This window comes from Megascapheus bottae, chromosome 8 (genome assembly GCF_031878675.1).
Source record: "Megascapheus bottae isolate mThoBot1 chromosome 8, mThoBot2.hap1, whole genome shotgun sequence".
NCBI classification, from domain to species: Eukaryota; Metazoa; Chordata; class Mammalia; order Rodentia; family Geomyidae; genus Megascapheus; species Megascapheus bottae.
In genome coordinates, this window is record NC_143516.1 from 64666937 (window position 1) to 64685202 (window position 18266).

The following is an 18266-nucleotide window of genomic DNA, read 5'->3' on the forward strand; positions in this document are numbered from 1 at the left end:
CTTTGTAACAGTAAGAGATTAAATTACTTCTATTACAGTATTGTAAAGGAGCCAAAAAATTAGTGCCTCTTTATTGAGTCAGTCTTTTGAAGTTGTGTTTTTTAGTTGTTGGTATTTGGTACTTGACTATTTTATAGTCTTATTTTTTATTCAGTACCATTACTATATTTTCCTGTCTTTTTGCTGGGTTTCAAACCCAGTGTCTCACTTTCACGTGCCATACTGAGCTACATCCTCTCTTTAGGCCATTCTTTTCTTTGAAATCCTACATAGGTGGACCAGTAATGAAGTATGTGATGGTGTCTATTCCACAATGCTAATAACAGATTTTAATAAACTGTCTTATTTTTTAATGATGGGAACCGTACTTGGCAGAATGTGTTCAAATAGTAGTTATGTAATTTTTAGCAGATATTTACATTGGTTCTTCACGAAACAAGGATAAATATGATGTCTTATTAAGACTTAGGAGTGTACCTAAATTATATACACATAATGAAAATTAATGAAATTTAAAATGACTCATCACAAATTTCTAATATACTCAATGTCCTGTTACTTAGAATACTTTGATTACAATTAACTGGCTTTTTTTTCTTCTTTTTTTTTGCTAGTTGTGGGGCTTGGACTTGGGGTCTAAGCACTGCCCTTGGGCTTTTCTCAAGGCTAGCACTCTGCCACTTCAGCCACAGCACCCCTTCCAGCTTTTTCTAGTATGTAGTAGCTTTTTCTGTGTGTGTGGTACCGAGGAGTCGAACCCAGGTCTTTGTACTAAGCCAAACTCGCGGCCCAAATAACTGGCTTTTAAACAGCTTGAAGAATGGAGGTATAAAAAGTTAATACAGAATTTCTAGGACTACTTGTACACCAATTAGACCCACAGTTCTGCCACAAAAGGGGAAGTTCTATAGCTCAGAGGATATTGGATTTTATCTTCAGAGTTAGGTAAATCTTAGAAATAGCTACATTTTAAAATTGTGATTTTATTTGCTTTTTAGGTTTATTATTTTCGACAAGGACATGAAGCATATGTTGAAATGGCTCGGAAAAATAAAATTTATAGTATCAATCCTAAGAAACAACCGTGGCATAAGATGGAATTACGGGTATGCCACTGACTTATTCCTTAACTCAAAGGACACATTACTGTTCTTAAGATAAGAAACTATATTGTGAAAATGCCTTATTGAATTAAAATAGCCCTAAGTATAGGTGAAAATTAAACAACACTAATATCTACTTTAAACCTTATGAATTCATTGAGCATGTCTAGATTTATCAACTATTGTTCAAAATTATCTTATTTTTTTAGTTGTATTATAACCTGCAGATTATGAGGTATACCAACATAAGTACATTGTTCTGTAAATGTTTTCTTATACCTATAGTAATTATTATCTAGTTCATGATCAAAACCAAGGAATGTTTTCCCAACTATGTTTAATATTGAGGTTTTGTTTTTAATTTTGTAAAGGTTATGCTTTATTTTCTATGTCTCAGGAACAAGAATTGATGAAAATAGTTGGCATAAAGTATGAAGTGGGATTACCTACCCTTTGCTGCCTTAAACTTGCTTTTTTGGATCCTGATACTGGTAAACTGACTGGTGGATCATTTACCATGAAGTAAGGACTGTTGAAAGAGGCAATGGTCTCTTAGTATTGTAGTATTTTTCAAGATTCTTAAAAATTGGAACATATTTTAGATAATTTTAAGTATATAAACTAACCAGTTTGTTTCTCTTTGTAATTAGATACCATGATATGCCTGACGTTATAGATTTCCTAGTCTTGAGACAACAGTTTGATGATGCAAAATATAGGCGGTGGAATATAGGTGAGTAATTTATTCAGAAGCCATAGATGTTTTTAATCTTTTTTTACTGTAAGAAGTGATTTCTTTTTTTTCCCCAGGGTTTCTAAAATGATAATCAGAACACTTCCATTCATAGTAATGTTCATGGTAAAGTAGTAAGATACAGTTTTAGAGGTAGTTTTTTTTAAGTTTTATTAAAACTTAAAATTATTCAGTTTTTACTTAAGTTTCTTCTGTTACATTTGGTAACTGTCATAAAGCACTTAAACATTTGGTAACTGTTAATAAAGCACTTAAAATTGTTGTGCATATTAAGCTAAATTGATATCTATACACTGCCATTTAAAATTTCATTAATAATTTTTACTTTAGTCTTCCCTTGTGTTTATATGCTATATTATTTTCTTAAATTTATTGTTAAAGTACAGGCATTACTCATTGTGCTTAATCATGAATTATGCAATTAATTCTTTGTAGTTTCCATCTGTGTAGGGTCAAGGGTTTATTCCTGTAATCCTAACTACTCAGGAGACTTAAGATCTGAGAATCACAGTTGAAAGCCTACCCAGGCAGGAAAGTCTATGAATCCTTTATCTCCTATTAACCACCAAAAGCTGTGGCACAAGAGAGAGAGTGGTAGCCTTGAGGAAGAAAACCTCAGGGACAGTGTCCAGACTCTTGAGTTCAGGCCCCAGGACCAGCACCAGAAAAAGAAAAAAGCCTGTAAAAATCATCATTATGTCTACATAAAAGTGATGGTGTATGAAGATTGCTGTTTATTAACCTATAGTTTTAAGTTGGTCTCCAGTCTGCATTTGGGGACCATGTAGAACTTATCCAGTACACTGTATATCATGTTTCCCTATTAACATTGCCTCTTAGAAGACTCAACCTAAAATTTGGATCCAAATGCTTTTTTTTTTAAAATGTATTTTAGTGTTTGGGTAATATATCGAAGGATTACAGTTAAATTTGTCAGGTAGTGCGTTTATTACTTCTTGAACATTGGTACCCCTTCTCATGTTTTTCCTCCCTTTCTCTCCCCCCCGCCCCCTCCCAATTTTCTTGTTTTCCCCTCCCCTTCCCTATTTCAAGTAAACATATATATAATATACTAGGTAATAAGGTTAGATAAACTGTAAGGGGGAAAAAAGAGAAAAGAAATAATTTCACATTGTACATTAATTTCACATTGTACATTAAGAGCAATAATAACAAAGATAAACCTCTTGTTTCCATATCCTAGAATTCATTTCCTTTAGGCGTATCCTATATGACCATGCATGCATAGCTTTTGAACTGTTGGGCTCCTCTGCGTGGTTAATTTCTTACAAATGAGAGAAACCATGGAGCCTATGTTTCTTTGGGTCTGGCATGCTTCACTTAAAATGACTTTCCAAGTCTTTCCATTTCATTACAGATGGGGCATTGTCATTCTTAGTGATGGCAGCATAGAATTCCATTGTGTATAAGTACCATATCTTCTTAATCCAGTCATCTACTGAGGAACATCTGGGTTGGTTCCATACCTTAGCTACGGTGAATAATGCTGCAATGAACATTGTTGTGCTAGTAGCTTTAGTATGGCTTTGTTTCTGAACATTTGGGTAAATGCCCAAATGTTGGGTCATAGGGGAGCTCTACATTTAGTCTTTTGAGGAATCTCCATATTGCTTTCTAGAGTACTTAAAACCAATCTTAATTATATGTATATTTAATTAATCTTAATAGATAATTAATCTTATATAATTAATCTTAATTATATGTGTATGTATATACATATTTATGTATGTATGAGCATTACTTATTTTTGTCCCCTCAGAGATCCAAATGCCTTTAACTTCCAGTTCCAGTTTTCTTTTTATCATATTTCTTTGGTTTTTCTCATTTAAGTCTTTTTACCCATGCTTCTATAAATGTGTGAATTATTTGGTAAAAATGAGAAGGTGGTTTTCTCTTTTATGAGTTTAAAAATAAAATATCGTAGTTTAATTCATTATTCCTTAATGGTGTGTTAAAAAATAGAGTACCATAATTGAAGGCATTTATTAAGACATTACCTTTTTTAAGGTGGAAAAAAATAAATAAATGTAAATTAATGTATTCAAAATCCTACAGATAACTGTATTTGAATCCAAGTCTTTCAGATGAACCCCTATGCTAAGTAGGAGAAAACAAAACCAAAGATGAATAAACCATAACACAATTGAAGACAATGTCTTCTTGTTTCCTTGAGACATAGAGGAAAACTGAGAAGATATAGTTAGAAAATGCTGTAGGATTTGTAGTTTATTTGGGACTTTTTAAAGCACTGTAGTAGAATATAATTGCTTTTTATTGTTGCTGCTGGTCCTGAAGCTTGAACTCTGGGGAGGGGTACTGTCCCTTCAGCTTCTTTTGCTGAAGGCTAGAGCTCTACTACTTATGCTACAGGTCCACTTCTATTGTTTTCTGTAATTATAATTGGAGCTCAGAGTCTTATGCACTGTCCTGCCTGGTTTGACTTCATACCACAATCCTCAGATCTCAACCTCCTACACTTGGCTTGAAATTATTTTTTGATAAGGAAATAGACCAAGGAACATTCTCAGCTTTACAAAATAAATTTTATTTATCTATTTAATTTGTAAATAAAAGGGAGAGTGGAGAGTATGTATATTATGACCTAAAGATGATTTGTGATGAGGAGGGCATGTTGGAGTTTTCTTTTTGAGCCACATCCACATGCTTATAAGGCTGACATCCTGATAGCTGTGTGAAGTTAAATATAAAAAATAAAAAATTAGACTATAAATATTTATTGAGTCGAAATTACCTAAACTGGGTAAACCTAAACATGGGTAAAATGTTTGGATATAGTCCTGATGAAGAAATTAAAATGCCATGTCTGAGCCAGTTCATATCATCAACAATTGACACGACACCTGTAAATCCCACTGTGCTGTGATTCAAGAGACCCTATCCAGTAACCAGCAGAAAGGGAAGAAAAGATAAGGGCTGAGTGACTTAAGGCCTCAATTTAGCCTTTTTTTTTTTTTTGCCAGTCCCAGGGCTTGAACTCAGGGCCCACTGTCCTTGGGCTTTCTCCAAGGCTAGAGCTCTACCACTTGAGCCACAGCACCACTTCTGGCTTTTTCTATGTATGTCGTGCCAAGGAATCAAACCTGGGTCTTCGTGTATGCTAGGCAAGCACTGAACCACTAGGACAAATCCCCCGGCCAAGTTAGCCTATTTTATAGACAAGTAAGGAACTTGTATTACTGCAGTAGTTTCCAATCAAATATTGGGTTTTTTATTCTGAAAAAAAGAGAAATTAAAATGCTGGATTTGAAAAGGTGCTGAAGTGAATTTCCATATGCAACAAAATCTAAGAGATAGAATTTGAAATTAAGTCATTCTTCATGTGTGCTTATATAAGTATTTTCTTACCCTCTAAGTATTACTGATTATCCATATTTATTTATGGAATATGTGAGTTCATTTTTTGTCGTGCAAAATCACATGAAAAGTTTAAATCCTTCCAGCTATATTTTAGGGAAAGGAAGCAGCAGCAACAACACACTTCAAAATAATGATATGGTTCTTGTTCTTGGCTAGGTGACCGTTTCAGATCAGTCATAGATGATGCCTGGTGGTTTGGAACAATTGAAAGCCAGGAACCTCTTCAACCAGAATACCCTGATAGTTTGTTTCAGTGTTACAATGTTTGGTAAGAAAATATTTGCATTACTTTTGGTTAGGCTAGACTTACTTTCAGCATTCCCCCCTTACATTGAGGAAGAAATACAGATACATTTCTCAAACACTAGGGTTTTAGCCATTTTTTTCTTATTTCTTAAAGCTGGGATAATGGAGATACTGAAAAAATGAGTCCCTGGGATATGGAACTTATACCTAATAATGGTAAGTAAATTTGGACCACTACTTGAACCTTACAGTTACTTTCTTAAATAAAAGAGATTTACTAACTTTTACTACCATGTAAGATTATCGAAAAGATCAAAGAAAAATTATTCAGTAAATATTTATTATATACCTGTTACTGACCCGAAAGGCATATGAGTGAGCAACATAGAATAAATTCCTGATCTGTTGGAAATTTTTAGTCCAGTAAAGAAGACTGAAATTAGTACAGTGAAAGTACGTTTACCAGTACTTGGACTTGAATTCATCTCATGTCCATGGTTGACTTTTTTGCTCAGGCTGGCATTCTACCATTTCAGCTACACTTTCACTTCAGTATTTTGCTCATTAATTGGAGATAAGAGTCCCATAGACATTTCTTCCCTTGCTGGTTTGAACCAGGATTCAGAAGTCTCCTCTGTGTTGCTGGGATTATAATCCTGAACTGCCAGTGCTTGACTTGTTTCACTTTTTAAAAAATACCTAAAGTAGATTGAACTGATATATATTATCAATTATTGATGATGATTGTGTGTTTCATATTTTAAAATTTTAACAGTGTATTCCTTTGTAGTACTCAAATCTTTCAAAATGAAGGTTTTTATTAGTAGGAGTTTGCTTGTAAATCATTTTAAAATGGAGTTCTTGTAGCTAAAATTTACAGAAGAGGTAATAATTGGAAAAACTAAATCTATTCTGAGAAACTAGAAATGAAACTTTAGAAATGTTGATGTTTATCTAACATTCATTCCTTACAAAATAATCACTTAAATTTTAATACTAATACATTTTTTTATCTCACTGCTAAATTAGAGCTGATTAAAACTCCAAGCTATCTTGTAACTGTGTTAAATAACTTCTGGATTTTGTCCCATTATGTAAGTTGAATTTGAAATCATTGAGTTATGAGGTTAATACTTTAGGTATTGTAAGAGGAATAATACTAACTGGCCTTGCTATGGTACTTTTTCTTTTCCAAATAAATAGTTACATTTGATTTACCAATTTGTTTTGTAATCTACATGTGTATGTCTATGTACATGCTTGCCTGTAAATGTTGATGGGAAGGTTATTTTGATATATGTATACACAATTTAAGGAAGAATACTTGGTAGTACATAGAACAGTAAATTACCTAGTGTTTCATAGGTTTTTCTGTTTCGTTTTTTAAAAACAGTCCTGGGGCTTGTACTCAGGCCTCAACATTGTCCTTGGGCTTTCTCAAGGCTAGTGCTCTACCTCTTGAGCCACAGCACCACTTCTGGCTTTTTTTCCTACGTATGTGAGACTGAGGAATTGAACCCGGGTTTTCATGCATGCTACACAAGCACTTTACCACTAGGCCAAACTCCCGGCCCCTGGTAATAGATTTTTTTGTTTTTGTTTTTGTTTTTTAAAATAGTAATTAATAGAAGGGTTACAGTTACATTCACCAGATAGAAGGTGCATTGCTTCGCTATAACAATATGAGAATAGCCAAGGGACAACAGAGATGAGAAATAACATAGTACATTAAGAACAACAATTACACATTATATGGCTCTTTTTTCCATATCCTGGATGTCCTTTCATTTAGCCTCATCCTTTATGGCGTTGTGTATCTAATTTTGAGCTATTGTAATCTGCTGCTAGGAGAGTCCAAGGTTTGTACTAATTAACGTAATAGATTTTTATACCTGTCATCACTCTCTTGGTTGTCTTAACTAAAATGTTAAAGATTTAGACATGTGAAAAAAATACTAGCTTCATCACCTAAGCAAAAAGCAAAGGAATCATTTATCTATGTGGCTACATTAGGAAATTTCAGACTTTTCTGTAAGTGTTCCTGAAAATTACTCTCTTCAGTTCAGTTTCACCTTATCTTTTATCAAAGTATAAATATTGCAGTTAGATTTTAAAATGATTCAGAAAATGTTTTTCATTTTAAATTATGCAGTAATTTTTCAGTTGTAATATTGAAGACGTAATTACGTAAGGAATTAATTTTAAATATCTTTTTGAAAATTTTATTCTTGAAACATGTTTTACATTTTGTTATGAAAAGGGATATGTTTAACAAGTCCTCACAAAATTATGCTTTATTTTTGTGAAAGATTAATCCTATCTACTCTAGTCTTTTTTCTATTTTAGCTGTATTTCCTGAAGAACTAGGTACCAGTGTTCCTTTAACTGATGTTGAGTCCAGATCATTAATCTATAAACCTCTTGATGGAGAATGGGGTAGTAATCCTAGAGATGAAGAATGTGAAAGAATTGTTACAGGGATAAACCAGTTGATGACACTAGGTAAGTAACATGACTTTAGATGATGGTAAGACAAAACTAGAAAGGAGGAATGTTAGTCAAATATAGTACCATGCCTATAATCCACCATTCTTAATTGGAATCTTTCCTGATTTACTGTAATTACAATGTGACTTCTCTAGCTGAATTTCAGAGTAAAGCTTTTCCATAAATAATGGTAATATATGAAAAATATCTTCAACCAAATTTGTAAGGCTTTATCATGAGTTGTAAGAAGATTGCTGATCACCAGATTTTAACTATATGGATAGCTTGTTTTCCAAGTTTCTTACATATACACACAGGAGAATCTCAGAGGATAGAAGAAATAGCTACTAGTGTTTTCTTATTTTTCTTTATTTTATTTTTATTATTGTTGGTTGTGGGACTTGAATTCTGGGCCTAGGCACTGTCCTTAAGCTCTTCAGCTCAAGTCTATTGTTCTACCACTTGAGCCAAAGCGCCACTTCTGGTTTTCTGATGGTTAATTGGAGATAAGAGACTCAAATATTTTGTGTTGCCATGGCTTTGAAGGGTGATCCTCAGACCTCAGCTTCATGAGTAGCTTGGATTACAGGCGTGAGCCTACAGTACCTGGTTACTAGTGGTTTCTTGATCAAGGAAAACTGAAAAAATAATGACCACAAAAGTTGATTATCTAAACTCCATGTTCCCATAAAGTAAAATTAATATGAGAACTAGAGACAACAGATTATAGCACGTTTAAATTTGAAGTCTTTAAAACAAAAAGAACTTTGTTGTCTTGAGGGTGCATGTGAGTCAAATCTAGGGTCTTAGATCATAGTTGACATTCTCCCACTGGGTTATATCTAGCCTTGAAGTCTTATGAAGTGGAAATCCTATAAAGAAGTTGTTTCATGCACACATAAGTAAAGAAAAACAGAATGAGTAGTCTTAACTATAATGTAGATTTTCTTCTATTGCTTTACTGAATCCAATAAGCCTGTGATACAGAGTAAAATGTCTAGATCAATTTCCTCTTCCACCTGCCTATTACATAAGTTAACAGTGACATAAGTTTTGAGAAACTGAAGAACTTATGCTTGAATACACTGTTAATGACAGCTTTGCCAAAAGATTCATGAAATGTCTATATGTCCATGGTTGGTTAGTTTTGTATTTAACCTATTATTTCCTTCTGTGATAAATTCATGAACTAGAACAATTTAGAATTTTTATTGTGAAATATAGAATAGATCTTTTTTATGAATAAACAGTAATATAACTACATAGATTATTATGATTTACTGTGGGCTTTTGTTTTTGTGCTGGTCCTAGGGTTTGAACTCTTGAGTGCTGTCCCTGAGGGGTTTTTTTGCTCAAAGCTAGTGCTCTATCACTTGAGCCACTTCTCTACTTCTGGCTTCTAGCTTTTTTTTTTTTTTTTTGGCCAGTCCTGGGCTTGAGCTCCTGGCCTGAGCACTATCCTTGGGTTTTCTCAAGGCTAGAACTCTACCACTTGAGCCTCAGCACCACTTCTGGCTTTTTCTATATATGTGGTTCCAAGGAATCGAACCCGGGTCTTCTTGCATGCTAGGCAAGCACTATAACCACTAGGCCAAACTCCTGGCCCGCTTCTAGCTTTTTTAATAGCTAACTGGACATAAGAGTCTTGCATGCTTGCCTACTGGCAGTTCCTCAGATCTCAGCCTCCAAAATAGCTAGGATTACAGGTTTAAGCTACTGGTATCTAGCAACTTACTGTTTTTTAAGTCAAGTTGAATTATTTCAAAAATAAATTTGTTTGTTTATTTTAGATATTGCTTCAGCATTTGTGGCTCCTGTGGATCTACAAGCTTATCCCATGTACTGTACTGTAGTGGCATATCCAACGGATCTAAGTACAATTAAACAGAGACTGGAAAATAGGTTTTACAGGTCAGAAATGTTTTTTTCTTGCTAATATGAAAAGCCTTTTTATTGTTAATACAGCATTTCTCAATTTGAGTTGCAGGGAGTTTGAGTTAAATTGATGTGAGTAATCTGGTTTGGAGTAGGATTTGGTTTTATATACTTCTTTAAAATTACGTGTAGTGCTCATTTTAATTAGTAGACTGTAACTTTAATATAAACCCTGCAGAAAATTTTTTCTAGTCATGAAGTGATCAATGTTCACTCTTTCATGGATATTTTATAAATCAAGTCAAGAATATTTAATTTTCTTATAAAAATGCCATACTTGTTCACAGATTTTTCTTTAGATACTAAAATTTTTCCGTATTATTTTGCTTATATTTGTTCATGAGTGCTTAATGAAAATGTAATCAGAAAAGATTCAGTTTTTCAAAGTTTAACATGAAATAAGACAGTTTCATTGATTTTTTTTTAACTTCTAGTTAACAGTTTCAGTGCTTATGCCTTGCCTGGGATTATAATGTTATATAATACTGTATTAAAACTTCATTTTGGGGCCTGGAAGCATAGCTTAGTGGTAGAGACTAACATGCACAGAGCCCTGGGTTCAATTCCCTGGTACCACATGCACAGAAAAAAACAGAAGTGGTGCTGTGGCTCAAGTGGCAGTTTGCTCGCCTTGAGCAGTAAGTATCCAAGTTTTCAAGGACAGAGCCCAGACCCTGAGTTCAAGCCCCAGGACTGGCAAAAAACAAAAAACTTTATTTTTGTAGCCAGTTTTATATTACTGTTTTTCTGTGTGTGTGTACGCTATTTTCTGTTCTATTTTACTAGTGTTCCACACTTACGTTTCTGTATAAAATGTAACATTGGTTCTTTCATTACTTAAATCATATCTACAATGTACAAAGAACACCATTTATTATTTCTTACGAACCCAGGGTTCGTATCTGTCTTTTTATTTCTTGCCTATAAGGAGCCAGTAACAGTCCTGATTTGTAAGAAACCAAAAATGCTGAGGCCCCAGTGTTGATGATTCCTAATTGAGAATCATTAGAGTAAATATTAAACCAGATTTTAAATATTTTCTCTGTTCTTGTTAGATGTATTTGTTGGATTATTGATAGTTGGTCAAAAGCATTCAGAAGAAACTCCCTAGGTTGTGATCCTCCTACTATCCTAGCCTCAGAACATATTTCAAATCTTTTTCAGTATCAAATGCTAGAAGATGAAAACAAAAATTGGAGAATGGCAATGATATTTGAAGACCAAAACTGTTAAAGGATAGAATTTACACCTAGAGACATGTGGCACAATTCATGGTTAATTGAGAACTAGAAAGACTTCATATATCCTGATAGTCAGGCCACAGCTACAAAGATAGTATCTAATCATCTCTAACCAACTGTTGCTGTGGATATTCTTTCTCATGGAAACATTGCTGAGCATGCTCATTTGTTAACATATACTTTATCTCAGGATATATCATTGCTTGAGGAGACTTTTTGACGGTGACTTTAACTTCGAAATGAATTTAGGGGAAACAGGAACAAAGTATAAATCCTTCATCTTAACTTAATCTTGAATATCTTCTAAATACAATAAAATGTGTGGTGTTTTGTTTTTTGTTTTTTGGGGGGGGGGGCAGTCCTGGGCTTGAGCTCAGGGCCTGAATGCTGTCCTTGGCCTTTCTCAAGGATAAAGCTCTACCACTTGAGCCTCAGCACCACTTACGGGTGTATGTATATATATATATATATATATATATATAGACACACACACACACACACACACACACACACACACACACACACACACACACACACACACACACACACACACACACACACACACACGGTACTGAGGACTCGAACCTGGGTCTTCGTGCATGCTAGGCAAGCACTCTACCACTAGGCCGGGAGTTTGCCCTGTGAATCTGTTTTAAATACACACTTCTTTTATATGCTTCTGTATTTACAGTTAACATACTTTTTATTCCAAATGATTGTATTTCTCTTTATAAAACATTATACTTTTCTCATACTTCTAAGTGGGCCCATAATTACATGTCGTGAGAAGTAATTGTTATGTTTTTATGTTTGCATTCACAAATCAAATAACCAGGCATGGTGGATCATACCTGTAACCATAGCTACTCATGAAGCTGAGATGGGAGGATTGTGATTTTAAGCTAGCTGTAGAAAAAAGAAAAAAATTAGCCCTGAATATTTTTAGCATTCCCAATTGTTGAGAATATATTTCTCATTTAGGTAGCTTTCTTATGAATTAATATCATTCTCACTTTTTTCATTATATTTGTAAGTCTCATCAGTATGCCATTACTACTTTTTCATATTATATGTTATTTGGTTATTGGTACTATTAGATTACAATTATTTTCTTAAAAGTATAAAAGTCAGGACAGTGATAGAGGAAGACGTATAACAAAAACTAAAAATTTATATCTTTTCTGCCATTTCTCCTGTGCACACTTCTTTTAAAAAGCATTGCTAATAGTCTCATCTGCTTCACACATTTTAAGATAGGGGTGATTTGAAATTTAAGTTGCAAAGTCAGAATGACTTAATTCTAAATGCAATGAGGTGTAAGACTACTGCTTGCTTTTTTTTTAGGCGGATATCTTCCCTAATGTGGGAAGTTCGATATATAGAGCATAATACACGAACATTTAATGAACCAGGAAGCCCAATAGTGAAATCAGCCAAATTTGTGACTGATCTTCTTCTACATTTCATAAAGTGAGTTATCTATTTATACTCATAATACTTGTACCAATTTGTAAACCATTTTCAAAATGTGAAACAATTTAAAATGTAAAATGAGCACAGTGGCTCATGTCTGTAATCCTAGCTACTTAGGAGGCTAAGATCTTAGGATCATAGCTCAGTGCCAGCCCAGGTACTAAAGTCCATGAGACTTATCTCCAATTAACCACTCATCTCCAATTAGCCACTGGTACTGTGGCTCAAGGGGTAGGGCTGTAACCTTGAACTGAAGAGCTTAGGGAAAATGCCCAGTCCCAGATTTCAAGCCCCATGACTGGCAAAAACAAACAAAAACGTGCTTGTTACTGCTGCCATACAACATAGCTCCTGTAAAAGTAAAAAGCCTGTGTTGAAATAAAAAGATTAAGACTTATGGGGCTATAATCTTAGCTCTTCAGGAAGCAGACATGGGATAATTAAACATCTGAGAAGATCAGAGATCTCAGATCAGAGATTTCTAGGGATGAGAGCATGTAAAATCCCAGGGTGCAAGGCCCTGTATTCAAACCCCCAAAAGTTGAATTTGGGGTAGACTGTATAAATAGAAAGTCACAGGGCTATGCTCTAAATTTTGGGGTTAAGGCTAGGTCATGGAATGTCTTAAGTGCTAACCTTCAGAAAGTAGGAGCTCTGGAGCAATGCCTTAAAAATATCAATAGCAGGGGGCTGGGAGTTTTGCCTAGTGGTAAGAGTGCTCGCCTAGCATGCATGAAGACCGGGGTTCGATTCCTTGGTACCACATACGTATTTTTTATAAAAAGCTGGAAGTGGTACTGTGGCTCAAGTGGCAGAGTGCTAGCCTTGAGAAAAGCCCAAAGGCAGTGCTCAGGCCCTGAGTTCAAGCCCAGGAGTGGAGAAAAAAATGACAGTTGGATTATAGTCCCTAATACTTTATAGTAACAAACCAAAAAGCAGAAAAAGCAAATGAGAGCTAGGCACCATTGGCTTATACCTGTAATCATAGCTACTCAAGAGGCTAAAATCCGAGCATCAGGGTTCAAAAGAGTCTATCTGGGGCAGGAAAGTCTTAGCCAGTTAATTATTAGCTGGGAGTGGACTTGTGGCTCAAGTGGTAGAGTGGTAGCCTTGAGCAAGCAAGCTCAGGGATAATTCCCATTCCCAGGACCGGAGTTCAAGCTCCAGGACTGACAAGCATACTAAGCAAATTGGCTGCAGCAACTGAACAAGTAAGAGATGATAATAAGACTCAGTTGAAGTAAATAAGGAAAAGGCAGTTACGAAGAGACACTGTATGCACTAGTACGTGTATATGTATGTGTGTGGGGGGGGAAGGAATGTTGTTTTGAGACACCTTCTGTGTAATTTAACCTGGCCTGAAATTTGTCTGTCCCTGCCATAGCCTCCCAAGAGCTGACATTACAAACTTGAACCACCATACTCACTTTCCTTCCTGGTGCTTTAAGAATGATGCACTGTTAAAGCTGTTTGATCAAGATTTATTTTACTCATAAACTTAACACGGTGAATTGAATCCCCTTTTATAGCTAATAAATTCGAAAAAGAGAGAGAAGGGAGTGATAGGTTTAAACCAAATTTTAGGCGATGATGTCAAGAGAACATAACTAAGAACCAAATCTTATGGAATATGAAAGAAAGAAAAAAACTGAGCTGGGCATAATGGCTTATGCCTGTAATCCTAGCTGCTCAGGAGGCTGAGATTTGAAGACCAAGGTTCAAAGCCAGCCCAGGCACGAAACAATGTGAGATGCTTGGCTCAAGGGTAGGGTGGTAGCCTTGAGCTGAAGAGCTCAGGGACAACGCCCAGGCCAAATCAAGCCTTATGACCTACAAGAAAAAGAAAGAGACAGACAGATTGGAAGATCTGAAATATGTTAACTTTATCTTGAAGACTAAGAAATACAAGCACAGAAGCGAATTGAGCAAAGACTAAGAGATTAGAATTGTTTGAAGTGTACTAGGCCATAATAAAGGCTCTAAATAGAGTGAGAAGTTAATTGTGTTTGCATAGAATAGTTGACATTTGAAGTTATTGTTCATGAGGTCTTAAAGTCTGATTTTAAAGTAAAAAAAGTTCATGAGTCTAATATATTAACATTGTCTTATTCATTAGAGATCAGACTTGCTATAACATTATTCCGCTATATAATTCGATGAAGAAGAAAGTTTTATCTGATTCAGAGGTATGTAATGTTTTATTGTGATTTCTACATTGATATAAGTTGTATATAAAAATTTATAAATTACAGTTTTCAGGTAATGGTTCTTACTAAAACAGATTTTTAAAAAATACCTAAGTTTTTAAAAAAAAAAAAAAAAAACAGGTACCAGGAGCCAGAAGCATCTCTTAGTAGTACAGTGCTTGCCTACCATGCAGGAAACCCTGGGTTTCATTCCTTGGCACCATATATACAGAAAAAGCGGGAAGTGCTGCTGTGGCTCAAGTGACAGAGCTCTAGCCTTGAGAAAGCCCAAGGCTAGTGCTCGAAGCCCCAGGACTGGCAAGAAACAAACAAAAAAACAACAAAAAATACCAGTGGCCCATGCCCATATAATTAGCTACTTCTGAGGATCACAGTAGAAGTAACCCAGGCCAGAAAATACATGAGAGTCTTATCTCTGACCATCAAAAAGCCTGAAGTAGAACTGTAGATTGTTAACCCTACGCAGAAAAGCTCAGGGACAGCATCCTGGCCAAAACCAGGGGGAAAAGAAACCAACCAGGTAAATGAAAAGGCAGAACTTTTGTTTGGCTCAGTACTGTAACTTACTACACATTTTTTTTTTTTGTCACGATATTGGCAAGTAATCTATTGTGTTTAGTGAAATCTAAAATGTTTTATAAATCTGATACATTCTTATCTCAAAGGAAGAAGAGAAAGATGCAGATGTGCCAGGGACTTCTACCCGGAAAAGGAAGGTAATAGTTTGTTTTTGTAGAATTACTTTGCACAAATTAACCAAAATTAAAAATCAGACCAATTTTAAATCAGGATTAACTAAAAATGTGTGTTTTTCAGAACTGGGTGAATTACATTTTATTTGAGTTAGTATATTATTCAGGTTAAGCATCACTATTGCCAAAATTCTATAGTTCATAATTTTCTAACATTTTGAGGACTGATATTCAATAAACTTTGAAATTTGAAGCATTTCCTTAGATTTTTCAAGTTATGGTTACTTAGCTAGTAAAGTCTGAAAATGTTTCAAACTACCAAGTACTTAAGGTAAGGGATATTCAACCCTTTACTTAATTGTCTAGTACCATATTAAAAACACAAATTGTGTGCCAGGAATTCGGCCTAGTGGTAGAGTGAGTGCTTGCCTAGCATGCATGAAGACCCAGGTTTGAATCCTTGGTACCACATACATAGAAAAGGCTGGAAGTGGCACTGTGGCTCAAGTTGGTAGGGTTTTGTCCTTGAGAAAGCCCAAGAACAGTGCTCAGGCCCTGAACTCAAGCCCAAGACTGGCAAAAAAAAAACCAAAACCCAAACACACAAATTGTGTTATTTAATAGCAGTTACAAACATACTAGAATATTTTTGTTTCAGGACCATCAGCCTAGAAGAAGATTACGGAACAGAGCTCAGTCATATGATATTCAAGCATGGAAGAAACAGTGTCAGGAATTGTTAAATCTCATATTTCAGTGTGAAGATTCAGAGCCTTTTCGCCAACCAGTAGATCTCCTTGAATACCCAGTATGTATTTCTGAAACTATTTTTTAGCTGTTTGATATATATATAGTTTATTTCTATAAGTTTGTGTTTCATTATCTGTTGAGTTGTATAGAGAATTTAAGTAAATGAAATAGAACTCTGAATGGTCTCCAGAGGATTATGTGCATTCCTAGCTGTACTTTCCTTAGTTTCACCTTAGTTTCGACTTTTAGCCTATAATTTTTTTCATCTGCATTTTAATTTTACTAATGCTTTTTTCCCCTCATTAATTCTAAGAATAATGCCAATTTTGCTGTAGAATTATGAAGATAAAATGAAAATACAAAGCAGTAGTTCGAAATTGCAAAACACTTTATTGGTGATTATGAATGGATAAATGGATGGATGGTGAGAAAGAGGTGTAGGTTGGTAGACAGATAATATAAATATATGCATATTGATGGACTACATAGTAAGAGTTTAGTAAACATGATCTAAGTATTTGTTACTATATTTAGGCATAGCTGTCTAATGCAGGTTGGGGATTTCCTTTAATAAGTTGCTATAGTTTATTAATGTTATAAAAAATGTACAGATTTGTTGAATTGAAACTTTCTATAAGTACTTAAAAATAAATAAATTTTAAAAATGGGAGAAGAGTAATAAGTTTAAATGATTTATCATGACCCAGATCTTGTATCATCTGACTTTACTGTATCATGTATATTCTAATTTGTAGTGATAAAAACAGAAAAGCGGATCTGGGAGTTTGGTCTAGTGGTAGAGTGCTTGCCCAGCATGCACAAAGACCGGGTTCAATTCCTTGGTACCACATACATAGAAAAAAAGCCAGAAGTGGTACAGATGCTCAAGTGGTAGAGCCTCTGACCTTGAGAAAGTCGAAGGGCAGTGCTCAGGCCCTGAACTCAAGCCAAGACTGGCCCAAAAAAAGGAAAAGAAAAAAGAAAAGCTTTGTCATGAGACGTAAAATGACTATCATTTGAAAAAAAAAAAACTAGAAAATGTAAAAGACAAATATTTAATTCTAGTAGTGTAGTAAATTGAGTCAATTTGAAACTAAAAATCTAAAACAATACTTCGCCGAACAGCATGCTTCAAACAAGTCTGGGGCTTGAGGGCCTGAGCACTGTCCTTGGACACTTTTTTTTTTTTTTAATTGTAATTAGTAAAAGGGTTACATGATGTTTGCCAGATAGAAGGTGCATTAATTCACATGCATTGATACCCTTTCACATGTCTTGGTACCCATTTCCCTCTCCCCCCCCCACACCCCCTACCCGTCTTGGTTTTCCCCCCTTCCCTATCAAATTTCAAATATCCAAATACAAATAAATTCAATATATCAGATAACAAAGTGAGATACTATACCAATATGAGATAACCAAGGGACAGCAAAGGAGATGAGAGACAACATAGTACATTATGTCCTTGGACATTTTTTTTTTTTAATTGTAATTAGTAAAAGGGTTACATGATGTTTGCCAGATAGAAGGTGCATTAATTCACATGCATTGATACCCTTTCACATGTCTTGGTACCCATTTCCCCCCACACTCCCTACCCGTCTTGGTTTTCCCCCCTTCCCTATCAAATTTCAAATATCCAAATACAAATAAATTCAATATATCAGATAACAAAGTGAAATACTATACCAATATGAGATAACCAAGGGACAGCAAAGGAGATGAGAGACAACATAGTACATTATGTCCTTGGACACTTTTTGCTCAAGGCTAGCACCCTGCTGCTTGAGCTACAGCGTCATTTCTGGCTTTGTGTATGTGGTTCCAGAGAATGGAACCCAGTGCTCCCTGCATACTAGGTGAACACACTATCACTAGGCCACGCTCTCAGCCCTCATGAAAAAAATCTTTAAAAGTACATTGAAATCAGTGAAAACAAGCTTATGCCTGTTATCCTACCTACACAAGAAGCTGAGATA

At 35.0% G+C, this 18266-nt stretch overlaps 1 protein-coding gene across 1 annotated transcript in view; it reads left to right on the plus strand.

Moving 5' to 3' along the window:
* Nucleotides 1-18266, plus strand: part of Phip (PHIP subunit of CUL4-Ring ligase complex) — a 99100-nt gene that overhangs the window by 69366 nt on the left and 11468 nt on the right. Inside the window, exons 25-35 of the mRNA XM_090338536.1 lie at nt 999-1106; nt 1501-1625; nt 1754-1836; nt 5413-5524; nt 5657-5718; nt 7849-8004; nt 9780-9900; nt 12510-12635; nt 14755-14824; nt 15511-15561; nt 16196-16345. Of these exons, the coding sequence (XP_090194662.1) occupies nt 999-1106; nt 1501-1625; nt 1754-1836; nt 5413-5524; nt 5657-5718; nt 7849-8004; nt 9780-9900; nt 12510-12635; nt 14755-14824; nt 15511-15561; nt 16196-16345 (1164 nt within the window). The remainder of the gene's footprint in view (nt 1-998; nt 1107-1500; nt 1626-1753; nt 1837-5412; nt 5525-5656; nt 5719-7848; nt 8005-9779; nt 9901-12509; nt 12636-14754; nt 14825-15510; nt 15562-16195; nt 16346-18266) is intronic.